The 26,061-nt window shown below is 51.8% G+C and overlaps 1 protein-coding gene, 1 long non-coding RNA gene and 1 other non-coding gene across 4 annotated transcripts in view; 1 reads left to right on the top strand and 2 right to left on the bottom strand.

Moving 5' to 3' along the window:
• The window catches only part of LOC100936905 (uncharacterized), a 71,396-nt gene extending 61,085 nt beyond the window's left edge, over window positions 1-10,311 (bottom strand). The window contains exons 1-2 of the long non-coding RNA XR_010137027.1: window positions 10,097-10,311; window positions 6,087-6,215 (exon numbers count right to left, since the gene is read on the bottom strand). This is a non-coding gene — a long non-coding RNA (uncharacterized LOC100936905). The remainder of the gene's footprint in view (window positions 1-6,086; window positions 6,216-10,096) is intronic.
• RTL1 (retrotransposon Gag like 1) lies at window positions 561-25,376 on the top strand. 2 transcript variants are annotated; one of them, XM_009249490.4, is made up of 5 exons: window positions 561-935; window positions 1,517-1,622; window positions 1,841-1,919; window positions 11,631-11,692; window positions 20,243-24,833. In XM_009249490.4, exon 5 carries the CDS (start codon window positions 20,329-20,331, stop codon window positions 24,406-24,408), a length of 4,080 nt encoding a protein of 1,359 aa, XP_009247765.1. In that variant the 5' UTR covers window positions 561-935; window positions 1,517-1,622; window positions 1,841-1,919; window positions 11,631-11,692; window positions 20,243-20,328; the 3' UTR covers window positions 24,409-24,833. The 2 variants fall into 2 exon arrangements, with proteins under 2 accessions (XP_009247765.1, XP_054386520.1); XM_054530545.2 differs by lacking the exon at window positions 561-935 and having other exon boundaries at window positions 1,036-1,622; window positions 20,243-25,376.
• LOC112128946 (small nucleolar RNA SNORD112) lies at window positions 7,177-7,253 on the bottom strand. The gene has a single exon (XR_002911387.1). It is a non-coding gene; the product is annotated as a small nucleolar RNA SNORD112 (small nucleolar RNA).
• Window positions 25,377-26,061: the final 685 nt, after the last annotated feature.

Here is a 26,061-nt window from a genome sequence, read left to right as displayed (position 1 = left end):
TGGAGTGATCGGCTCAGTCATGCTGGGAAGGATTCAGCTGTCTAGCTTTCAAACGCTTTTTTTTTTTGGCTTTTTTATTTCTTTTGGAAAGATAAGAGTTGATACTTTTACCCTAAAACTGTGTGCCAAGCCGCTCTGGCTATCCTCAGCCCCACTCTTCCCCGTATCTCTGTAGCCCTCCTTTCCGTCCTTCATAGGCTGCAAGCTGACTGGCGCCCGACCCCAGGTCCACACCCACCTCCCTCTACCCCCTGGTCCATCCACCACTCCTGGCCTCCTCCCCCACTCTTCTCTTTCTGGCCCCGCTGCAGAGTCTCGGGCCCCTAGGCTTCCTGGGCGCCTGGCCACCACGCAGCGCCTGGAAGTGCTCCCTCCCTCATCTCTCATTCTCCACTTTGGAAAGCCGGCCACCGGACAGGACAGCTCCCGGGACAGCTCCCGCAGCCTGCTGCATTGCAGCGCAGCCGTCTGTGAGGGAGGGGCGCAACCTGCAGCCCCCACCCCCGGCCCCGACCACCCCCGCCCAGCAGCCCCCAGCCCCGGCACTGCATGGCTGGCTCCCCCGCCGCACCGCACGCATCTGTCGCAGTTAAAAGCGCCGCTGCCAGAGCAAAAGCGCCGGTCCCTCTTGACTGTCCCCCTCCTCACTTTTCGGGCTCAGAAATGTGGCCCAGGCAGCCCCCTTGTGGCACGTGGGGGCGCCACAGACTCTTGGCTGGTGTCTGAAGAATTCAGACTGTCTGATTCCACCGCACCGTGAGTTGGCACAAATCTTCGGTGGCCCAACTCCTACCCGATGCAGAACTCTGCTCAGCGGCCTCTCTGAGTGGGGGGCACCTCTCCCCTCCCCTCTCCCCGTCCACACCTCTCCCTTCTCCCTCCAGGAAGGAACCGAAGGAACTCTCCTGTTGAATATTGCTCTGACAAGCAGACAGGTGTCTAGCAACCGTGATTGTGGTGGTGGGGGAAGGCGGGGCCAGGAAGGTGGTGGGAATGGGGGCTTTTCTCAAAATGACGTTTGGTTTCCATCTCTTATATCACAGATGGGAAACCGAGGTGCGGGGAGGGCCATAGTCCCTGTCTGTGTCAGAGTCAAGGCTGGAGATCCTCCTCCAAGTCCAGCCTGGGGCATTTCCCTGAGGTGCCGGGGCGCCCTTAAGACATGCCCCCTCTCCCCCCTCCCACTTGTCCAGCCCCAACCCCTCCAGATCTGGTTCTCCCCGTCCGGAAGCCCTGGAGGGCCCCTGGATGTTCTCCGTCCTCTCTAACTCACTGTCCACACAAACAAGCCCAGCCCCCTCCGTCTCTATCTGCAATCTACTTGCAGACAGGCAGGGCCCTCTCCACATCAGGTTAATAATGCCATTTTCATAAGCCTCTGCCCATAGGTGCTACCACCTAATTTTGAATCTGCCCTTCAAACGGATTGGGCCACAGAGGAGCTGGGATCTCAAGCACCGCTGGGAGGTGCTTATAACTAATCAATCCGTCCCCTGCCCACCCACACCCCCCCCAGCACTCGGCACAGCTTCGTTGAGCAGCCTTCAGCAGCAGGGTGTGGTGGGGAGCCTCGGAGAGTCTGGGGTTCCATCCTGGCCCAGCCTCACACCAGCTCAGAGACGGTGAGTATAGGACTTTGCCTTTCTGTGCCTCAGTTTCCTCATCAATCTAATGGGGCTCATGAGACCAGTGTGCAGGGTTATTGCCCGGGTGAGTTCTTTGCAGACAGCCCAGTTCAGGACTTGGTTCCAAGATGGGGCTCCATAAATCTCCATGCCTGCACCCCCTCTAGATCACCTCAATTTCCAGTGACTTATTCCCTGTTTGTTTCCCCCACCAGACCGACTGAGCTTCGAGGACAGGAAGCCACCGGCATCACTTCATCCCCAGCCTCACGCTTGGGACTGGGCCCGGGAAAGGTAGGTGCACTGCGGTGGCTTGGAGAATGAGTGCATGGATGGATGTCTGTCCCATAGTCTATGGGATGCCTGGACCCTGCTGAGTTTCTCCTCCCCAGACCCCTGTCTAAGCTGGCCCTTCAAGGAAGCCGCCGGGAAAAACGTTCCTTTATGCCTTCATGCTTTACCCCTCGTGCTGTTATATACAATGCAAATTCTCGGTCTATTAAATGCAGATGTGGGCTCTGCATGTCATTTCTCCTGCCTGCTGCATCTACTGTGAGTTCCACAGGCCGGGGGCTGCCTCCGGCTGACTTGATTTGTGCGATTAAGCCAGCAGAGGGGACTCTGCCAGGAGAGGTTCCCGTTTGTATTGGGAGCAGGGTCTTGAAAGGCCAGGCTGTTTTCTCTCTTGTGACACTTGTTACATACCTCTCTCTCCCTCCCTGGGTCCCACCGTCTACTCCACAAGCATTTATGAAGTGTCTGATGTGTGCAAGCCTACACTTATCTCATTTAGTCCTCACTTCAAGCCAGTGACGGAGAAACTCTCATCTCTATTTCACAGGGGAAAAGCCGAGTCTGAAAAGTAAAGGGAATTGTCTTGCAGCTAGAGAGCAGGGAGTCAAACCAGTCTGCCTGGCTCGGGAGCCCCCAGCTCTGCCGTGGCTGCCTGCTGCTGCTGCTGCTGCTACTGCAGGGCTGACCAGGGCTGGCCGGGAGGCCAGCAACTCCTGCAGAAAAGGCAGGGGGCTGCATACAGAGCGTTCTCCCTGGCAACTGGAAAAGGGGCCATAGAAAACCCAAGAGAGCTTAGAAGCCGCTCAACAGATAGACATGGAGCAGCTGGCCCCAGGAGGGGAGCACCACGCCCTCCCCTGGGCTTTTAGCAGAACAGCAGGGCAAAGGGCTCTGTCCCAGGTCTAAAAGAGCAGAGACAGAGGTGTTAGGACAGGTGTAGAGCTGCCCAAACCTGTTCCCACCATTGGTGGGGGTATTGCCATTCAGCACAGAAAGGAGAGGACTGAAAAGAGAGGGAGCCCACAGCCTGCAGAGATCGGAGGGCAGAGGGGGCAAGGGGGCTGCTGCACAGCCGAGGAGGCAGATGCAAAAGGCAGGGGAGGGCTCAGCAAAGCAGCTCTGTGTGCGAGTCCTGAGCAGGCTGCTTGGGGAGAGAGGGAGCTCCCTGTTATAGGAGGCATCCAAGGGGAGAGAGGCAGGCCAGTGCTTGGCTGAGAAGGCTGCAGCATGGTTTCCTGCCCAGGCTGGCAGCCCACATGTTTAGGCCTTTGAGAAGCTCCCACAGCACCAACTCCCGAGCAGGCGAGCGGGCAAGTGAGCGAGGTGGCCAGAGGGGACCAGGCAGGGGTCAGTATGAGGCCATTTAGCCTCTCCCAAGTAGCTTGCCCTGGGCTAAATGGCAAAGGCACAGAGACGGTTGGCGGGGTGCCTCTGTCCCAATAAGGCAATGAGGGAGAGGAGCAGAGAATGGGGTTGAGTGCCCAGGGCTGGTGGGGGGAGGTGGGGACTGTCCTGCTGCCAACTCCCCTCTTGAGGGCCAGAACACCTAGAGTGGCCAAGCACCTGCCCTGGCTCCTGAGCCCACAGAGGCTGGCCTGTGTCCTCTCTGGGGCAACAGGCTGGCAGAGTTGAGTGGAAGGAGTGAGGAGGTCTGGCAGGTTGAGGGGCCCTTTTCTGGAGGCTGAGCAGCAACCACAGATGCAGCCAGCTGCCAGACTGTGACTTAGATGTTCTGTGGACTCATGAAAGCTCCTCACGCAGTGACAGGGCTGGGGGGCCTGCCTGCTGATGAATGCAGCCCACACTGGAGTTGGGAGCTGCCTCTCCTGGCCCATTCACAGGGGTTCAGTTCCCAGGGACTGTGGGTGGACAGAGCCTTTATCAGGGGACCTCTGCTAGACAAGCCTCTGTTCTGCAGTTTCTAAAGGAGTTTTCTCTCTTTTGTTCCCAGTGCAGGCACTCAGCATGTGTGTGTGCGCGCGTGTCTGTGCGTGTGCATGTGTGCATATGGGGGATGGCTGTGAGGCCAGCCAGGGCTCCTTGTCCGTGAAATGCCCAAGGTCCTCAGGGGCAGAGATACACCTCCATGGTGCAGAAAAATTTCGAGGGCAGAGTCATTCAAGGATGGAGCCCATCCTCACTGCCGCCTCATTGTCCTGCTCCTGACAACCCAATCTGTCAGCCCTGGGGTCGCCACAGCTGCTCCGACCCGCCGTGGGGGGGCAGCATCGTGTTGCAGGTGGAGCGCGCAGGCTGATTTGCCTTCCTGGCTAACAGACAGACAGACTGCCCTGGCAGCTCAGTTAGGCACTGTAAGCCCTTCGGGAAAAACTGTTTGTTTCTCGGAGCCTCTGTTTTTGTTGGTGCTGTTGTTTTAACCTGTTAAAAGGTTGATTTGAAGCTGCAGGTGTGAAAATGTTTGGGAGAGTGATATTTACATGTGTCATTTACATAAACGGGGGAGGGGGCGCAATGCAGGGTGCAGAACAAGAGGCACCCACATGGGAAATTCTGTGAACAGGGATTTCTGGTTCAGGATAGCTGGTGGTGCACAAAGGGTTCTGAAGGGCTTTGGTGTAGATGTGAAAATTCACCGACCCAAATCCCTATTTAGAGGCAGAGGCCACAGGGCAGCAAGCCCTTTAGCCCCCGCTATACTCCTTTTTGCTCTGGCTCCCTTGCCCCGTGCTTGAGGAAGTTAGGAAATGGGATTCTGGCATGAAGCGCAGGGTTAAATTGCAGAGACCTGGGCAGCTCTACATATGGCCGCAGAGAAATAGCCCCAGGGTCAGACATGTGCCCGACCAAGCTCACGCTCCCGAGTAAACAAATCAAAAATTTCGGAGAGTGGAGCCTTTGTTCACAGCGGCCGAGGAGGTTCCCTTTTGTGTAAAAGGCAACGTGCAAGTCATACTTCCACTAGGTAAGGCTGTACTAACACACAAAAAGCTCATTTAGCCTGAGCCCAGCCCAGGGAGAATTTTCTGTGAAATTTAGGAGAAGTCAGGTTTGGCCAGAAGTTTTTCCAGGAATTATGAACCTCTGGAGACTGTAACCACTGTTCCTTCCGAGCGACCCTTGCCAAAGTCTGTAAAATATGAGCCTCAAAAAATCTGCCTGTGGAGAAGTCTGACTTTTTATATGTTATTTACATAAAAACAAACTCTCACCAAACTTTTCGGGAAAGCCCGATTAAAAGTGGTAGGGCAGCCCCCTCCCCGGCTCCCAGGTGTTCAAGAAAGCATACCTTTCCCTGGGAAGATGTCTGGGAGGGGGGCGAGTGTCAGCTTTTATTGCCCCTCAAACTCTCTCTGGTGTTTGTGTTTTCCTCTGTTGGGTCTCCCTGCCCTGAAAGGGAGCGGCTGCCTGTCTCAGGGAGGGGGTTAAGCATTTCATGACGGGGTAAGATGGGGAGAGCTGCCGAGTTTTGCCGGGTACTGCGTGTTGGCTACTGTGCTGGATGATTTATTTGCGTTATTTCCTCATTGAGATCTCAATAGCCCTGTGTGAGAGAGATTATGAGTGCTTTTTTTTTTTTTTTAATATCAGGAAACCAAGGCACAGAAACACTTGGGGATTTGCCAAGGACACGCAGCTCAAGTCTGTTCTGTAGCTGGGTCTGTGCTCAGGGTGGCTGGCTTCCTGCAATGCCTCCTTCTCCCCTCCCCTGGGAGAGAAAAAAAGGGACCAAAAGCCCGAACACTGCCAGTGGCTCCTGTTACTCCTGACAAGCTCCCCAGGGGGATGCTGCCTTGGCCTCATAGACCCTCTCCCCCAAAGCCTGTGCTCTTTTTAGAATATGACTCCGTCCCAAAGGTCCCAGGGCTTGCTCTCAGCCCTGTCCTTCCCCAGAGCCCCTCATCATTACTCCAGTCATCACATGTCCTCCTCCTGTTCTGGGACCAGACCCGTTTACCTCTGGCAAGGAGAAGCCATAATGGCAATTAGCCATTTCCAAGCTGTAATCACACCCCAGACCTCATCCCCAGAACTCACAACACTGAGACGCTACTCCTGCGCTGTGGACCCCATGACCCTGGGTTCTGGGGCCCTGCACAAGGCAGGCATCAGGGGAACTTGGTATAGTGTAGGCTGGTGCAGTGGGGGGGTGCCAGCCTGAGCCCCAACCAGAAGGGTGTTTGCAGCTTTACAACACTGCAGACTTACCCAGCACCACAGGACAGATGACACGATCCTCTGACACTGCCCATCTGCCCATCAGTGCAAGAAAGAATTTGAGGTGGTTTTCACTGAGGCAAAGTCAGATCTAGGCAACATTGAGGGAGCCCAGGGCTCCTAGAAAGGGACAAAGGAAGGAGGGTGATTAACAGTTGGCCAGTTTAATCAATTCTAGAAAAATGCAAAACATTCCCTTTAACTGGGAAAAAATTGTCCATGAGGCATCCCACTTCCAGGGTCTGGGCTTCGGTGGGCTTCTGAACACAGTGTTTTGTGGAGCACATCTAACTTTGGGCTCCCCAACTGGCATATTTCAAGCCTGCTCTTTAAGGCCGGGGAGAAGCTGGCTGAAAAGGCATGACCGCACGAAGCGCAAGAAGCAGGGAGCCCGCTGAGAGGAACAGGTACCCCTGTGGGGGTGAGGTGCGCCTAGCAGGGAAACCCAGTGGGGAGGGGCTGAGGCTGGCGAGTTCCAAGACAGACCCTAAAGGGTCTTCCATGCCAGGATAAGGCCTTATTTTTTGGACCCTGTCCCGGAAGCTCCAGGAAGTCAGATGGAGGCTTTAAAGCAAGACAGTAACAAGGTCAAAATGCCATTTTAGAAAGATCACTCAATGAAAATAAACTTTTGCAAACAATTTAACCCACCACCCCATCTCTAAGAAGCTGGGGAAAAGGAACAGTCGAGGATGTGTTTACAGATTTAGCTGCAAGAATGCTCACTGCAGTGTCGTTGGTAACAGCAACAAAAAATGGAAACAGCTTAGATCTTTTTTATTGGGCATTAGTTGAGCAGAATCGTATTAATTAAAACCTCGATTTGTGACACGCTTCCTCACTGATCTGCATTAAGCACCATTTTTATGTATTCTTTTTTTAAAAATAATTTAATGAACACCTATGAATCTGTGACCCACCCTGACGGCTAGGACTGTGACCAAAGCTTCTCCTCCCCCAGAGCACTTTCAGCTGGGATTTTCAACAGTAGAAAAGAGTGTAATCAACAATGGTGCATACATACCGTGGAATATTAAACAGCTCTTAAAAGGAATGAAACAGCCAAGACCTATTGTCTTCTAATGGATCTCAGTATTTTGTGCAGAACTGGATTAATCATGATCTTTTGTTCATAAACACTGTCTCATCATTGGTCCAGAAAAGCCCCATTTTATTTTGCTAATTTATGCACTCATATATTCATTTATAATAATGTCATAAACACTCGTGAGCCCACTCCCCAAACCCAAATCTCAGCAATTACTTACACCTGCCGCCACCAATTCACCTCCCCCCCCACCAGGGTAAAGGACCTGAGGCTTTCATGCCAGCAGCAAGGTGGTTAAATAAACTCTGGTGTGTACAGCTCGCAGGATACTGAGGTGTCGTTATAAGGAATAGTGTTGATCTTTATTATCTCTAAGCAGACTCTTGAAGGAAGAAACACAAGCTGCTGCGAGAGGAAATGTACACTATGATACAGTTTATGTAAAAAATAAACAAAGTCATAGATTTTAGAGGTATATTTATCTACATATGCAAATGCACAGAAAAAAATATCTGCAACCAGACGCCTGAAACTGAGAAGAGCAGTTAATTTGCTGGGGGGTGGTGGGGAGGGATTGAGGGAGGCATTAAAGATGGCTTTATCTGCAGTGTTTGATTTTTACTAATGCGTGTATTAATTATCAATCCATTTCTTGCATAATTAGAATAAACATTTTGTGTGGGGGGGATTTAATTTGTTTGTTCGCTTGTGGGTTGTTTTTGTTTTTGTTTCTGTTTTTACAAATACAAAGCAAAGGGCATGTTTCCTGATGGATCGGGAGTGGGTACATGCCCAGAGCAAGTTCTGCAGACACAGGGGATTTATTTTATCGCAAATATATTTTTTTAAAAAATATTTATATGCTCTCACTGGAGCCCCAAGCCTCCAAGCAGCCTGTCAGTGACATGGGGCCGGCAGGTGTGTGCCCAGGGCTGTGATTTCACCACCCACAGCCCCAAATCCCTCCCAAGCTGTCCAGCACCCACAGGGGAGCGCTTTACTTTTTGGTCTTTAAGAGGACCTGAAAGCCAATGCCCTGGCCGGTGTTCTTGGAGATTAGCAGAGTGGAATGAGACCTCGGGGGAATGTGACATGAGATGGGGCCAGGCAGTGGGGACACGGACCTCTAGAGAGCTGCGGCCCGGCGGCTTGCGTTCGCAGCCGAGCAGGCTTGCTGGTAAGGAGCTGGGGCCTCACTGCACCCCCTGACAGCTTGATTCCTGTGCAAAACACACAACTGCCATGTTTCTTCCCGACTCTAACCCAGAGGGACTGTGGCTAAACGGCACTGGCATTTCTAACTGTCAGCTGCAGGAGAATGGGAAGCAACCTTTGCCCACCCTAGCCCACCCCCACATCCAGGGGAGGCACCCTGACTCCCGTCAGAAGCCCCTCTGTCCCCAGCTCCTGCTTGCACACTAAGCTTCAGGGCCCCCTGCAGCCGTCACAGGCTCTCAGAATCCTCAAACAGGCACAGGGTTACTCGTGTGACGAGGATGTGACAAGCATACTCCCATCTACATAGGAAGGCACCGAGGCTCTCAGACACCAAGAAGACAAAACTAAGCCCACTTTACACCCAGTCAGGTGGCACCCTCGTCCTGCTCAGTCTCCATCCGCACAGATCACTAATTGGTTAATTGGTTAAATGTCTCCCCTCTCACCAAGCTAATGCAGACAGAGGCCTTCGAGAACTTCTTTCCCCTCTGCCAGGCAGAGACCTATTTTCAACCATGACTTTGTGCGGAAGAAATCTGAGACAGGTTAAGCAGCCCTCGGCCTGCATGCCTCGCTCTTAATCGCCTTTCCTGCGATTAAGGCTCCACTATTTATTACATAGCATTTTATTTTGGACTGAGTTTGGTTCCTGTGAAAACCTTGAGGTGATTGTCATAGTTTTGCAATTTTTTTTTTTTTTTTTTGAGACGGAGTCTTGCTGTCACCCAGGCTGGAGTGCAATGGCGCAATCTCGGCTAACTGCAACTTCTGCCTCCCAGGTTCAAGCAATTCTCATGCCTCAGTCTCCTGAGTAGCTGGAACTGCAGACATGCGCCACCACGCCCAGCTAATTTTTTGTATTTTTGTAGAGACGGGGTTTCACCATGTTGGCCAGGCTGGTCTCAAACTCCTGACCTCAGGTGATCCACCCACCTCAGCCTCCAAAAGTGCTGGGATTATAAGCGTGAACCACCACACCCAGCAAATATGAAGTATTTTTATGGTAAATAAAAATGCAGTGCCCAGAATGAGGTTACCTGCATCCAACCTGCAGGCTGGGGTAGCCTCACTTGGAGACACTCCACTCCTCTCAAAGTCCGCATAAACCCAGCCAGTACCAATGAAAGATATGCCATTGCCTCAAGAAAATGCCCTCTGCAACCTCACGTCGCCCTTCCCCTCCACCCCGACCCTGCTCCCTACATCTTCCCTTTGGATTCCAAAAAATGAGAAAGGCTTGCAAAAGGGCCATTTGGGAGCAGATCCACCTAAAATAAGTGCTTTTTCTACATGTGTTGAGCATCTACTATGTGCCAAGCATTTTATGGTTTATTTCCTTTAAGGTACCAATCAAGGCAACTCTTGCAAGTTGCATCCCCATCCTATGTAAGACGGGGAGGATGATTTATAGCCACATGTCCACAGTCATCCATCTCCCCTAAGCAGACCCTGCCCTGTCTGACCCCCACAGTCATCCATCTCCCCTAAGCAGATCCTGCCCTCTCTGACCCCCAGGTAGACCTCTGAGCCCCATCCCAGATGTCCCCACACACATCTGTATATCATGGTGATAAACTTTAACACCGCCCTTGGTTTCACATAGCAGACAGACAAGAGTAAAAGGGTTAGTGGGTTTTTGGATAATATACTGTGTTAAGGTTATACGACCCTGACTCCTCTCAGACCCTGTCTCCCAAAAGGGGCTGTTGGGTGGGAGAGAGAAGAGCACACATACCTGTCAGGGCACCAAGCGAGTCTGGAAGGCTGGTCTTCTTCAAAGTCAGACTAACAGGGCCCCTCACCCCTCCAAGCCAGGTGCCATCTTGGGGGCAGCAGGGCTGGGCCATGCCCTGGCCTCAGAAACCCCTGGACCCACTGCCCACTGGGGGCAGTGAGCCTCAGCTGCAGAATGAAGGGCTTGAGTTAGTTCCATTCTAAAGAACCTACAAATTTGCAAATTGTCAAAATTTACACATTAGGACAAAGAATATCATTTTTCAGACCTTTTGATTTGGTCCTGGGCCAGGCATCTGCTCCCTTCCCAGGAGAAAGCAGCCATCTCCCCTTCACGCTACCTGGGAGGGCAAGAAGAGAAACTGCTCACTCAGTGGCATGGCCAAATGGCATCTTGCCTCTCTGAGCCCTTGCCCCAGGCCTCACCTGCTGCCAGCAGCCCTACTGTGTGCCGAGGGAAGATGGGACAAAGGAGTCACCAGTGCAGATTAATATGAAGGAGCAGAACAAAAACCCCATGGGGTCGCTGTGTATTGGGACCCAGGGTGGAAGGGATGAGCAGCCTGGGGCACAGCCACTTAGAATGGTGCGTGCAGGTGGCAGAGTCAGGAGGAAGGAGTTGCAGCTCAAGGTGCTAAATTAAGATTTACTCAGCGTCCAACAGAGGCCGGGGCCCAGACTCAAACACACGTTTCTTTCTTTTATTTTTTTTTCTTTTTTTTTTTTTGAGGCGGAGTTTCACTCTGTCCCCCAGGTTGGAGTGCAGTGGCATGATCTTGGCTCACTGCAGCCTTCATCTCTCAGATTCAAGTAATTCTCCTACCTCAGCCTCCCAAGTAGCTGGAATTACAGGCACATGCCACCACACCCAGCTAATTTTTGTATTTTTAGTAGAGACAAGGTTTCACCGTGTCAGCCAGGCTGGTCTCGAACTCCTGACCTCAAATGCTCTGCCTGCCTCGGCCACCCAACGAGCTGCATTACAGGTGTGAGCCACCCTGCCAAGCCAGACTCACATAAACTTTTCTGTCCACTTGCTAGAGAGCAAAATGGGTGTCCACCAAGGGCAGGAGGCTTCCAGGAGCTGAAGAGCAAGGCTGCAGGGCCATGGCCAGTGAGGACGCCAGCGAGGCTGATGCTCTGGCTGGACTTAGTCCTTGCCCAGTCCGGGTTATTAAAGTGAGCGTGGGCCCGGGTGGGTGGGTGGATGTATGCCCCAGGGCCTAGGATTCCTCTTTTGAAAAATGGGGATAATAAAAGCAAGGCCCTCACAGCTTCTTAGAAGGATTGAAAGAGTGAAAACCTGTAAAATGCTGAAAGCAGCGCTTGGCGCATAGTAAGCACTCGGGAAGCATCACGGAGTTCCCCAACGTAGCCACATGGAAAAAAAGAAGCTTACAACAGAAAGGCACGCAAGCAGAGCAGGCTGGAAGACTGTGTGTGTGCACTGTGGTTGCTACTACAGAAAATGTATGCATGTCAAAAAGACTGGACTTTCATAATTAAAAAAACAAATGTATTCAATAACTTTTTAGCAAGCAGTGAGGATCGAGTGGCACAGGACGAGAGGAGATCCACTTGAACGCTTGCAGCCAAGGTAAGATGTGGGACAGAGGTCCCATGTCGACCTCCCCCAGGGATCGGGTGGGCCGGCAGGGGAGGTGGGGCAGTGAATGGGATGGGCTGGCACTCAGGACAAGGGTTAAAGGGTTCATTCGTCTGTAAGAAAAAACCATGACATGGTGGTGGGTACTCAAGGCCTGTATTCAAATACTTGAGCAGCTATAATTAGCAGGTCCTGGGCCAGCTGTCCTGTCCCTCCTCAAACACCAAATAAGCTAGAATGAGTTGGGAATGACAGCAAGCACCTTTCGGGGAGATGGAGGCAGACACTGAGACCCCCACTCTTGTGGTCTGGATGCCCCTCAGGCCACGAGGCTGGCAGTATCAACACCATGGAATGAAGATGGCATCTCTGGCCCTGAAGGTCCCAACAGGTCCCCAAATGGCAACTGCCAACCCCACTCTGGGCATCTGCTCCTACCCAGGAGAAACCTGGCTTTAAACCCTGCCTCTGTCTCTCAGGGGCCTTGTGCCAGCACCTCACCCTCCGAATCCCAGTTTAACTCTGTAAGACGGCAGCACATCCCCCAACTTGTTAGGAGCAAAGTCAGTTTTAGGGGTGAGTGGCTAGAATCGCGCCTGACACAGAGCAGGTACTCAGAGACTCATTAGAATGTATTTAATAAATACATTCTAATCGTCCCTTTCTGGGTCACATTCTGTCTTCCGCACGTACCCCTCACCAACTCCAGTCATCAGCCTGCCCCTCCCGGGGAAGGTCCTATGCCCTGGGTCTGTGCACCGTTGTCGCTGATAATTATGGCTCCAGAGCAGCCACTTCACCCCTCTGGACTCTAGTTTACTCACTCTCCAAGCAGGGCATCGTCCCCTTGTGGGGTTAATGGGAAAATTAAAGTTGACACCATGCATGAAATGCTGTCCAAATCTTGACCATTACAATTACAGTGGGTGTTCTGGAAGTAATAATCGTAAGAATCCTAACGACAGTAGCTATCCCTTATTTGTCCATAACATTTACAGTTTATAAAGGGCTTCACGCGCCCATCTTCCCTGGGAAGGAGGTGCTCCTACTTTTCTAATCGTCCTTTTAGAAACTGAGGTTCTGCAAGGTTAGCCAGCCTCTCATCTGCCTCCTGCCCTCATTCTAGTTCCACCAGGCCCCAAGGTGGGGCCCTCCTTGTTTGCCTCAAAGTCTTCACCTTCCTACTCTAAGAACAGCTCCACTTCTAGGCCTGCAGCCACCTGGGCTTGTCCACGCAGCCCACTGGGTGAGAGTAGAGAACCCACCAGAAATGAGCAGGTTCCACTCTTACACCCCTCCCAGCCCAGGTTGGAAAATCAAGACAAGCCGTTAGAAGAGACCACATAATCTGTGCTTTCAACCATTGCTCAGATCTGGCAACCTCTGTTTAAATGAAATAATATGATGACCCCAATTTATAGGAGCAGCTGGTGAAACTAAGGCAGCAATGGGTGTCCCTGAGCTCCACCTGTTGGGTCAGCCACCTCCTCTCATCACTGTTTCCCAGGACCCCCCGCAGGCACCTGTCAGGAACCCCAGAGCTACAGGAGCACAGTGAGAAGACCACCATCCAAACCCTCCCTGCAGACATGGGGAAACTGAGGACCTGGGAGAGGAAACTCATGTTGACAGTCAGTGCCCGTCTAGGCTAGGAGGCTGCTGCAGGCCTGTCCCTGCTCAGTTGCCTTGAAAGGCAAGATCAGCCTCAGGAGCAGCTGATTGGCCCCGCTGATTTGGGCAAGACAAGAAGGACAAGCTTACCCGTGACCCCTCACACAGCCCCTCCCACAGGCGGCACACGCCCCTTCCCAGGGTTATTCTGGGCAGAGTGATCCAGCTGCCCCCTGGAGCTGCCAGTCAAGCATAGAGGGGGCAGGGACACAGCAGCAGGAGCGCTGCTGGGCCCAGGCACTCCCTGTCACCTCAGTGGCTTAGCAAGGTGAGGGGCTTGGGGTCCCTCTACAGAAGACCCCCACCCTGCTGGGTGGTTTGGGATTTAGACACGCCCTGGGGACAGCCTAGTTCTACTGTAACTCCCTGTTCCTCCTTCCAAAGACTCAGTTTCCCCATCACTACGATGAAGTCTGAGGCCCATGGGGCCTGGCATTCAAGGACCTCAGTCCAGACCATAGGGGAAGAGAGGGAATGTCTGAGACTGGGCTGCCCTGGGCCAAGATGCCAACGGCCTCCCACCCTGTAAGGCTCAAGTCGTCTTTAGCCACATGTCAGGGGTGTGCAAGATTGAAGGGTCCCGGTGGGAGGGACTCCAACATAAGCTATGCCAGGCCAGCAGCCCCTGCAGACTCTACAGTCCACTGGGATCCCCGGGACCCAACCCAAGCTCCTTATGAGGCCCTCAGGAAGCCCCCAGGAATCTCACCAGCCTCCTCACCCACTCTCACCAAGTGAGCCATCCTTGACACTTGTTCATACCAGGGAAACCAGGAAGGCTTCCAAGCCTTAAGCTGCCATGGACACATCTTAACCTTGACATGAGTTCAACAAAATAAATAATAATAATAATCAATAAATAACAACAAACCCTCCCAGGGTCTTTGCATGTCCACCCTCAGTGTGATGCTGCGCCTTCCATCACAGGAGGCCAGAGCAGGCCAGTCAGCAGAGGGAGCTGCTGGGGGTATTCATTTTGAGGCCACTTCACCCCTAAGACTCAGTAGCTATGTCCCTCAAACCCAAGGAGCTCTGAGTACCACCTACAAGGAGGCCAAGATGGACAGGGATCTTCACCTGACACCCATCCTGGCAGCTCAGAGAGCCAGGGGCCCCAGGTGTGACTGGGCTAGTTTCTGGAGGCCAGGAGAGGGGTCATAGCCAGCATTCCAGAGAACCCACCTCTCCCTTACTCCCTTCCATCCTCACAGCTTCCCTGCTCTTCACCAGCTTCACCTTCCTCCTCAGCCCCCCAGCCTCCCACCCTCCTCCCCTGTCCTCACCTCTCCCCTAATTCCTCCACCCCGGCCCCCCGCCCCAGGCTCAACTCTGCTCCTAAATATCCTCTCATCTCCTCTTCCAAGCTCTATTTTTAAAATCAGATTTCCTTTACTGTACAGGCGAGCTGACAGAGAGAGGTATTTGCTGAGGGATTTGTCCCCCCCATGGCCCCCCCACACCCAACCCTTCATAGACACACGTTGGCAGCCCTGACCCAATGGGCCACTGGCTCAGAGGCAAGCAAGGAGCTGACCCGACCGAGACTCTGGGCACTGAAGGTGGTGAGGCTGGGGCGTCTGTCTCTGAGTGTTGGGGGGAAGAGGGTCCCACTCGAAGACCTCAAAGGCAGTTCTGACCCCAAACCAGGTGCATTAAATTCTTTATTTTTTTTTTAAATAAGGCGGGAATTTTCAAATCAGTAGATATTTCTTAAAGAAACTGTCATGAGATTTGAGAACAACATGTATTGAGCCACATTTGAAGGACTGAGAATATGATTTCTGCAAAGCACAGAGAAGAGGCAGGGCCCAGGCTTTGGCAGCCCAGCTGGTAGGCAGGTGAAGCCAGATGGGAATCCCAGAGTGCCCATCTAAAGCCAGAATTTGGAGGCCCGACAGGCCCCAACAACGCCCAAAGCCCTCCCAGAGAGGCAGATGCTCAGCAAGTGTGGAGGGAACCCCCTCACCCTGCTTCCAAGGCCCCTCACTCACCTCCAGTGGGGTATTCATCTCCAGGACCTGAGTCTCATCTCCTTCCTGGTGATGACCTGCAAGGTGGGTCTGCCTCCATTTCCCTCCATCGGGGATCGAGCACCGTGCCTGGCCCAGAAAAAGAATCAGGACATGCTGCTGTATGAATTAATGAATTATGGGCAGAGGGACTTTGTTAAACAAAAAAAAGAAAAGAAACGTTTGGGGACAATAAAATCGAAATGCATGTGGAGGCTGGAGAATGGGAAATTCAGTCTTTTCAGAGAGAAGCATGAGGAACAGGAAATGGAAGCTGGAAACTGTAGGTGGTGAAAAGTTCTGGTTTCATGCAAAAAGAACGTCAGCTTTATAGTTTAAGTAGAGAAGAGCAATCCAAAGATTTTCAATGTAAGAAATAATTGGTCCAATTTTCATTTCATGCTCAGGCATTTAGATTTTATGTTGAGGACATGAAATTTGACAGGTTTGAAGCTGGGAGTGCCATGATTAAAAGTGGGTGCCTTGCTAAAATGGTGAGGCTTTTTGTAGTGATGAAAACACGTTGAGATTTTAAGCAAGAGTTTCATAATTTGAGTTTCCTGGGAAGAAATCTGGGCTTTGTTTTGAGGGATGACAGGATCAAAGTTTTATATCATGCTAAGGAGTTTGGATTTTTGCCAAAGGGTTTTAAGAAATGTGATGATGAGATTCTTGCTTGTGGGAGATAACTATGCAGAAAAACATGATAAAATATATTTTACGGGTAACGGCTTTGGGATTCACATTACAAGCAACAAGGAAACACTGGAAATTGTAAAAGAAAAGTAATGGCCACCAATTTAACAATCATGCACAAACATTTTGACTTTCTATCTTGGGGGAGTGCCAATTTCAACCTGCAGAGCTTGCCTAGGAGGTGTGATTAATGTTGACACCAAAGTTGAAAGATTTTAATCAGAGGAGTTAAATGATCAATATTACGAATATGAAAAGAAATTTGGAATTTATTTTGAGGCTCCAACATGATTAGACTTTTGCATACGCCTAGGAATTTGATTTAGCCAATAAAACTTTCTAACAGAGTGGCCTGGTGAGTTTTTTGCGTTTGATAAATAGTATGCAGTGAACTACAAAATAAAATTCACATTTTATGCTAAGAATTTTGACTTTTCTTCCATTTACAATTAAGAGACACTGTAAGATTTTAAAGAGGAGTTATAAGATCAAATTTCATATATTGTCCTAGGAAGTGTGAATTTTACTTTAAGGGATGACATGATCAAATTTTTATATCATGTTAATAACTTTGGATTTAAGCCAATAAAGGGCTTAAATAAAGCAGGAACAGGATGAGATTTGGGGTTTTTTAATAGATCATCCTGAGAGAAATTACATGGTAAAATGTTGCATTTTGTGTTAAGTAGTTGGGACTTTATGTTACAGGCAATGAAGAAACCTCGAGAAGTTTTAAGTTGAGAAGTTACATGCTCAAACAAGTGCATTTTGGCACAGCTAAAAGACAGGATCTCTATGATAAAGATGATATGATCAGATTTTGCTCACATGCTAAGGAGATGGGATTTTATGTGAGAGTTGAAGGCATTCAAGTGCTGTGTTTGGAAGGGGTGGGGGATGAGCTCATTGAGCTCATTGTTGAAATCTTATGCAGAGGCGTTCGGATGTCAGCCAGTAAAGCATTTTAAGGAGTAAATTGATGAGGGTTTTGTCTCCAGAGAAATTGGAAATGTAAACATATTTTAAGTTAAGGTATCTGGATTTGCTGAACCAGATAATGAATAAGCATCAGACCACTCCTGAGCAGAGGCATCCCCTGGGCACAAGGGCACCCAGGCGGGGTTCCATGCTGAGGAGACAGGTCATTTATAGACAGCGCATGTTTTTATAAAAAGAAGTTATATGATTAAATTTACATAGCATGCTAAGAAGTTTGGACACTATTTTGAGGGATGACAGGATTACATTTTTATGCCATGCTAAGGAATTTGGACTTCAGCCATTAAGAGTCTTTTTTTTTTTTTTTTTTTTTGAGAGGGAATCTCCCTCTGTTGCCTAGGCTGGAGTGCAGCGGTGCAATCTCGGCTCACTGCAACCTCCCAGGTTCAAGCGATTCTCCCGCCTCAGCCTCCAAGTAGCTAGGATTACAGGCATGAGCCACTACTCCTGGCTAATTTTTGTATTTTTAGTAAAGACAGGATTTCACCATGTTGGCCAGGCTGACCTAGAACCCTTGACCTCAAGTGATCCACCTGCCTTGGCCTCCCAAAGTGCTGGGATTATAGCTGTGAGCCACCGTGTCTGGCCCATTAAGAGATTTTTAAGGCAGTAACATCGCAGAAATTTTGTCTTGGGCAGAGTAGTCAGAGAAATTTCATAGTAAAATGTACTGTTCTATGCTAAAAATAATTAGACCTTATCTCATAGGTAATTAAGAGACAGAATAAAGCTTTAAGCAGAAGTTATAAGAGCAAATTCGTGTATCTTGCAAGGGAGTGTGACCTTTTTATTTTGAGGAATGACATGGTCAGAATTTTATATCATGCGAAGAGGTTTGGAATTAAGCCAATAAAGGGTTTTAGGAGTGACCTGATGAGATTTGGGGGTTCGTATTAATCAGTTGGCAAGTAAATTACATGGTGAAAATTTTTATTTTACGCTAAGTGGTTGAAACTTTACAGGCAATAAAAATGAATTTTTATATGTGTTAAATAGAGAAATTATGAGATGACCTTTATTCATCTTGCTAACAGTTTAAACTTTGATGTTAAGAAGTATTAAGATTTTTCTAACATGCCGAGGATATTAGATTTTGAGCTGAAGGCAGGAACATTGAAGGATTTAATCATTCACATGGTCGAATTTGTAAATATGTTAAGGAGTGTAGACTTTATATTAAGAGGGTGCATAATGTAGTTTTTAAATCATCTTGCTAAGAAATTTAAATTTTCACCAATAAAGAGTTTTAAGTGAGAGACATGCTGAGATTTTTATTCCTGATAGATAAGTCTGCAGATGAATTACTTAGGTAAATTTTGTATTTCAATTAGAATTTTATATTAGAGGTTTGGAATTTTACAGTAATAATGCATATCTCAGAGGACTTTTATGGAGAGGAAGTGAGTTAATTTATGCAATGTGCTGTGTAGATGATGATGATGATGATGATTCTTATAATTCTTATACCATGCTAATTTGTATACTGTGCTTTAAAAAAATGTGATCTCTACCTTGAGGAATGGCAAAATAAGAATTTTATATTATATTAAGGCCCTTACATTTTAGCCAGAGAATAGTTTTGGTGAGTTTACATGTCAGATATGTTTATGCTAGAAGGTTTGGATTTAATATTGCAGACAGTAAATAAACAGTGGAAGGCTTTAATCAGAGAGACTGCATGATCAAATTTAAGTGTCATGCTAACAAGGGTGTACTTAATTTTGAGAAACAGCAGATCTGAATTTTGTATCCTGTTGGAAAGCTTGGATTTTAGCCAATGAGTTTCATGTAAGGGGGAACGCATGTTTTTTTTTTTTTTACAGATGGGTCCAGTGGCTTAGAAGAAAACTGAGAAGTATCAAAAGGTGTTAAATTTATAAAGAGCAGTAACTTTACAGCTAATCTATCAGATAATCAAAGCTTAATTTGCTCTGCCCCAGCAGAGAAGAAATGTGCAAATAACCCCAACCAAGACATTCCCTTTCAATTCTGTCTCAGCCCACTTAAACCACCCAACACTAGATTTCCAAAAATCCACTCTGGGACCGTCAGATTCCAAAGATGTCACATGTTCCCCCCAACCCCCACACTCAATGTCCCAACTCTGCCAGATACATGTCTGTTGGGAGGGCTCAACCAGCAACAGAGAGAAAAAGATATTCGCTAGGATGAGGAGACCAGACCCACTGGAGTAAAGAAGGGGGCCTGGGAGGATAAGATTGGAGAGGCGTGCAGACATGCTTGCACTGGTGAAATTGAGGCCAGATGTGTGAAGTTCCAGAAGCCTCACAAAGAGGGCAGTCCTGGGAGAGTGGAGATTGTAGGAAGAGAAGGAGATTATTTGAAGATCTCCTCAACAGCTCAGAGCTCGGGAGAACATAGCATTGGAAGGAGACCAAATCGAGAAAGAGAAATTGGCCAAAAGTCTGAGTTGGAATCAAGTAACAAATATGCAATTATCCAGCACATAGTAGGTATGTTATAAACTTTATGGAAAAGAAAAATAAGAACCCAGACGTGTACACACCCCCTGAAATTTCTATTTTGAACATGGGGAAGGAAATAAGAGCTATTTTGGGCTGCTGACCCAACTGACGGGACAGTGGCCAAGTGCCCATTTTCTCCTCTTCCACTGCACTGGTGAAACAGTAGGCATCTTTGCTAGAGATTCCCGCTCCACAACCAAGGCGGCTGGGCTTGCTCCAGAGCCCTGAGCCTGCCAGGGGTGGCTTTGGATGGTGCTGAGATGTGACCTCTGTAATTCTCAGGTGACCAAAGCAGGAAAAGAGGATTGACCAGGTGCATGTGCCAGGGGGAAATGGAGCAGCCTGTGCACCCTGCCAGGTACCCGCCTGCCACGGTGGCTGCTCCCAGCCGGTCACTCCACAGAATTTATGGGCTGTGAATTTCTCACGTCTATGGAGGAAATGGACAGGACAGGCAGACTGAATAAGCCTGGGAGGCAGGTCAGGGGTTGACAGATCTTCCCTCCCTGGGGGCACCCCAAGTGACCAGCCAAGGAGGCTGGCTGGATACAAGAAGGCTTTCCCCCATTTCTCTCTGCTCTGATTAGTTGGGCATCTGATTTGTCCTTGAGACCCTGATACTGCCACTTCACAAGATCCTAAACTACTGCCTTTACCCCCCACTCCCCTTCCACCACCAGGTTCTGATCTCCACAGTCCCAGCTACTGACTGGACGCCATCACAACCTTACCAATCTTCAGAATACACTCCTTTCCATCCGACGAAATGATAGAACCCTCTGAAGACTCATTTGAGACGATGATGGAGCATAAGAATCCATCATCAAAACAAATGGAGTCCTCCGAGGGCTCATCCAACACCACCGAGGCGACATCGGGCAGTGGAGTGCGGGGAGAGGCAGGGCCCGCCAGCGGCCCAGCCCAGGAAAAGAAGGAGCCACCCAGTGGCCCACTCCAGGAAATGGAAGAGCTGCCCACTGATCTACTCCAAGACATGGAGGAGCCATCCAGTGGCCCACGTAAGGAAATAGAGGATCCACCCAATGACCTACTCCAAGACCTGGAGGAGTCATGCAACGGTTCACACCAGGCAAGGGGGGATCCACTCAGTGGAGCATCTGATAGGATGAAAGAAGCATCAGTCAACCCATCGGGAGCCCGAGAAGAGCAAGAGGCTCACACTGACCTGAAGGAATCGGGAAGGGAGGAGACTCCTCAAGAAGAGCAAAACCAGACCGAGCACTCAACCGCAGAACTTATGGCCATGGTGAGGTCCATCATCTCGCTGTACTTCCGAATGCAAGACCTCAAAGAGCAACAGAGAGTAGCAGAAGAGATCTTGATCAAAGGGATCAATGCAGGCCAACTGCCCGCCCCAAAGCACTTCTCTGGCGATCGCAGAGAATTCCACGAGTTCATCGTACTCTGCCAACTAACCTTACAGAGCTACCCAAGAATGTTCTATAACGACCGTCTGCGAGTTGGCTATGTCATCAATCACCTGTCCGGCTTGGCATTAGAATGGGCCAAAGCTCTACTGCAGGAAAACAGCCCCCTGATCGAAGACTTCCCAGCCTTCCTGGAGGCCATGTCAGAGGTGTTTGAGTACCGCCAGGCACTGCGTGTGGCAGAAGAGGCCATGTTCACCATCAGGCAGGGCGGCCGCTCTGCCACTGAGTACATCGATGAGTTCCAGAGCCTGGTACCCATCTTGGGCTGGCCAGATGAAGTCCTGCAGGCCCACCTGTGCCAGGGGCTCAACGAGGAGATCAGGCACTATCTATTCCGGGTCCCTCAGCCGGATTCCCTAGACAGTCTGATTGTGCTCATCCTGCAAATAGAAGAGAAACTGGCAGAGAGAAGAGCCATGCTCAGGCTGCCCCCCGAGGCCCGCCCCCGGAACCTGACCTGGATCGACTCACCTGCTCCAGAGAGGTGGATGGTCAGCAGCTGGCTGCCCAGCGAAGTCCATCCGGACATCAATCGCGCCCACCTCTTCCTGCTACTCATGGTGAGAGTGAACCCCTACCACAGCGTCGCGGTCCAGGCCCTGGTGGATTCGGGAGCTGACGGCAACTTCATGGATGAGAAGTTCGCCCAAGAGCACTACGTCGAGCTCTACGAGAAGCCGTACCCACAGCCGGTCCAATCCGTGGACGGCTCGCTGATTGGCAACGAGCCTGTCTGGCTCTACACGGAGCCCCTGGTGTGTATCCACCAGAACCACCAGGAGTCCATCGAATTTGACATCGTACCTTCACCGAACTTCTCCGTGGTCCTAGGCATCCGCTGGCTCCGAGTCCACGCCCCCGAAGTCGACTGGATCAAAGGCCGCTGCACCTTCCACTCTCCCTACTGCCTGAAGAACTGCTTCCGCCCGCCCCCGCCATGCATTGCACTAGAGAGGCACGGCATGAGCCTGCTACCCGGACTGCCACACCCATACTCAGACCTGGCCGACGTGTTTAACCCGAAGGAAGCAGATGATGAGACTTCCGACCAGCCAAGCTCAGACGGATCCGATGATCTTTCTGAATCAGAGCCCTCTGAGCTTCAGCAGGCTGGAGACAGTGATCACAGCGAGACCTTTTACGAGTGTCCCTCCACTGCGCCTTGGGAACCTGTGGGTGCCGGGATGCAAGAAAGAGCCAGGCTACAGGAGGAATACTGGGACCTGCAGGACATGCTGACCAACAGACAGGACTACATACAGATGATTCCGGAACTGTTTGACCAGTTACACGGAGCCGAGTGGTTCACAAAACTGGAGCTGCGTGGGACCATTGTGGAGGAAAGCGTGAACGGGCACCGCACCGAAGATGTGTGGAAAGCAGCGTTTGGTTTGGAGCTTGAAGAGATGAAGAGCTACCAGCCGTTCGCGCTCTCCCCAGACCCTATCATACCTCAGAACGTGATTCACTTCATCCTAAAGGACATGCTAGGGTTCTTTGTGCTTTCTTACGGCCAGGAAGTCCTGATCTACTCAATGAGCCAGGAGGAGCACCTCCACCACGTCCGCCAAGTCCTGGTCCGCTTCCGCCATCACAACGTCTACTGCTCCCTGGACAAGAGCCAGTTCCACCGCCAAACCGTGGAAGTCCTGGGCTTCGTCGTCACCCCCAAAGGGGTGAAACTGAACAAGAACGTCATGACCATCGTAACAGGGTACCCTACTCCTGGCTCCAGGCTATCTCTGCGAAACTTCATCGAATTCGTCTTCCCCTACCGCCACTTCGTGGAGCGCTTCAGCATCATCGCAGAGCCCCTGGTGCGGCAGCTGCTGAGCTCCTACCAGTTCTACTGGGGAGTCGAGGAGCAGGAGGCCTTCGAGTGCCTGAAGAGGGCTTTCCGCAAGGCGCCCCTCCTCCACCACCCCAAGCCCCAGAACCCATTCTACTTGGAAACCGGCATCACCAGCACGGCCCTGCACGCCTCCCTGATCCAAATCGACGACCAAACCGGCAAGAGAGCCTGCTGTGCTTTCTACTCCCGCAACATCTCCCCTATCGAGGTTGAGTACTCTCAAGTGGAGATGAAGATTCTTCCAATACGGGCTGCCTTCATGGTGTGGTGCCGCTACCTGGAGAACACCGAGGAGCCCATCATGATCCTTCTCAACACAGAGGATCTAGCCTCTCTGAATAATGACAGGCTCACCGTACTTCTCCCCGGGCATTGGGTCTTCTTCTTCTCCCACTTCAACTTTGACGTCATGGAGCTGCCAGAACAAGATGGTGGCCCAGCTCTGCCACCTGTGAGAAACCTCCGGTGGAGGAGAGCCTTCCAGAGGAACACTGCCGCCAGGCAAACCCTGCTGCTGGCCTCAAGGGGATTCCCCAGGGATCCATCGACGGAATCCGGGGAAGAAGAGAATGAAGAACAGGATGAGTCCAATGAACAGACCCTACGGCAAGAGCTGCTGGCCATGATACCCATCGACCAGATCCTCAACAGCTTCCTCGCCCACTTCAGCATGGCCCAGATCAGGGCCGTCATTCTGCATTTCTTCCGAGGCCTCCTGTACTGGAAGAACACCCTAGCCCTGGCAGCCATCCTCGTGCTACTGCGCGTGAGGCAGTGCCTCTCGCCGCGGCCGGCACCCGCCATGCAGGTGGCTCGGCCCCAGCCCCAGCGCTCCCTACGACTCATCCTGGATTCGTCCCTCATCGCGGGCAGCAGCATCACGACAGCCATCACCCAGCTGCTCACCCAGATGCCCGCTCTCGTAGGCGCAAACACCATCCCAGCCCAGGAGCTGGCTGAGCTGTTCCTGGGCCCTGGCCGCTGGCAGCGAAATGCTCTGCACCCCCAGGCCCACCGAGGCCTGCAGTTCACCCCTGGGTTCTGGCTGACGCTGTGTGAGTTCTTTGGTGTCAGAGTCACCCCCCAGGAGGGCCACCTCCCTGCCCTGCATCAGAACCGCTACCTGGAGCTGCACGTCGTTGGTGATGAGGATGTCGTCTTGCGAGAAGCCCTGCAAGACGACCTGCAACGTTACCGTCAGTGTGGCCTGCATGACGGCCTGCAAGACACCTCGCAGGACAAGCAGGACAACGACGTGCAGGAGGCCTCGCCCAGCCACACAGCAGCCACCCACCCACCCCGCCCACGCCACCTGATGGATCCCCAGGTCCTGGAATTCCTTGGTAGCCGCCTGCTCCACATCCGCAGTGCAGATGGCCAGCTGCACCTGCTCAGCCGGGAGCAGGCAGCCAGGGCCCTGAGCCGGTTCCTGACCCTGATCTACAGGCGGGCCCTGCCCATCCCCGCCTGGGAGAGCCAGCCCAGGGAGCAGGCAAGGCTGGAAGAGCTGCCTGACGAGGACGAAGAGGCTGACCTCGACTGAAGATGCCTCCCCGTCTCCAGCAAAGAGTCCCCTCTATTTCTCACCCCGACGCCTCCCGACGTCCCCTGGCCTCCCCGTGCCTCAGCCCGCTTCGCTTCCCTTCCTGCCACTCCTGACCCAAGAGGAACCCAACTGTGAAGGGCAACAACTTCTTCAACTCATCAACCAGCAATGCCACCTGTGCTAACAGACTATCCAGTCCTCAGAGAACCAGCGCCAGCCCTGGGCTATGAGTTCTCAGTTCTCCAGGTCCCAAGCCCATGCCCGGGAGTGACATCCATGAGGGAGAAAGCAGTGGCGAGCAGGAAGTGACCCCATGACGCGTGGTCAGATGAAGAAGCAGGCACAGCAGGCGCAGCCAAGCAAGCAGGTGCCAGGGCCCCCCACCCGGCCTGGCGACGGCCACCCTGTGCCGCCCTGGGACACTGACCTTGGGTGCTCCACTGACTTCTTCTACCTCCACTGCCGGTGCTCCTGCTCCCCTGAGCTCCCGCCCCCGCCCCCCAACCCCCACCCCCCAACCTCCCAACGTCTGATGATGTGGTGCCTCCCTCACCCCCATCCCGCCCTGCAAGCAAACCCACCCCCACCTCCACCACATCTGCTTCAGCTTTTCTGACCCCGCCTTCCTCTGGCCCTGAGCTCTGGACTCACCTGGACAAAGCCGCTCTTTGGGGCATCCGGACGTACCAGTGCCACTTACCAGACTTGCACAGCAAAGAGGGCCCCTTCATGCCTTGGGGCACCTTTCCCTCCCAACACCGAACACTGGACAGTGCAGGGGTGCAGGGGCCCCTCATACAGGGATGGAGTCCCAGAAGGCACACAGACACCCAGGGGACCATGCCGAGTCACAGTGAGGCTCTGGCCACACCACCGCTTTGCACGGGGAGTAGACCCTTCCCCACCCCCTGAACTTTCTCACCCCCCAATCTTTTTGCAGTCCTCAAATAAAGCAAAATAAAAGAATGTCTGACTTTGGGGTTTGTTCTAAAAGTGGAGGTGGTGGGAGGATAGGTGGGGGAGGGACACGCATGGGAGGAGGGAGGGAGTAGGTGGGGTGGAGGAGGAGGCAAGTGGACTGGGCAGGAAGGGTGGGGGCAGGAAACGCTCTGCCCTGAAACAGCCCCTGGGGGCCTGGCACATGCACAGCAGGCCTCCCCCAACCTTCCTGAAGGCTTTCCCAAGACTCTGGGCACTTCTTTCTGCCATGAGAAGGCACCCACCCCCATTGAGGCCACCAGGGACGTGCAACCCCCACAGGCTCATGTCAAAGAGAGGAGAGGACAGAAGAGGTGCCTCAGGGCAGTGGGAGGCGGGGGAGTGGGGGCTGCCTCTCCTAAGGGTTCCAGAAAAGGGAGCCCCGAAACCCAAATCCCACCTCTGACCTTGGCCTCCTCGCCATGTGAGAAACGAGGTGCGGTCTGAGCCCCACACTGCAGGATCCACAAGCCCTGGTCTCAAGCAGTCCTAACCCCCACCCCGAGAGGAAAAGGCCTGGGTCCCATTTCAGAGGGTCATGCTGTCCCCAAAGTGGCAAAATGGCTGTTGTGAGGGTGAGGGTGCACTGCCCTGGGTAGGGGGGCTGCCAGGGGTCCCACAGGGAGTTGGGGAGGTAGGGCAGGTGGCACTCACCCACTCTGAGTTCCCCCT

The sequence above is a fragment of the Pongo abelii genome, chromosome 15 (genome assembly GCF_028885655.2).
Source record: "Pongo abelii isolate AG06213 chromosome 15, NHGRI_mPonAbe1-v2.0_pri, whole genome shotgun sequence".
Lineage (NCBI taxonomy): Eukaryota > Metazoa > Chordata > Mammalia > Primates > Hominidae > Pongo > Pongo abelii.
Note: the sequence above shows the minus strand (reverse complement) of the source record. Positions and strands in the feature narration are given on the sequence as shown.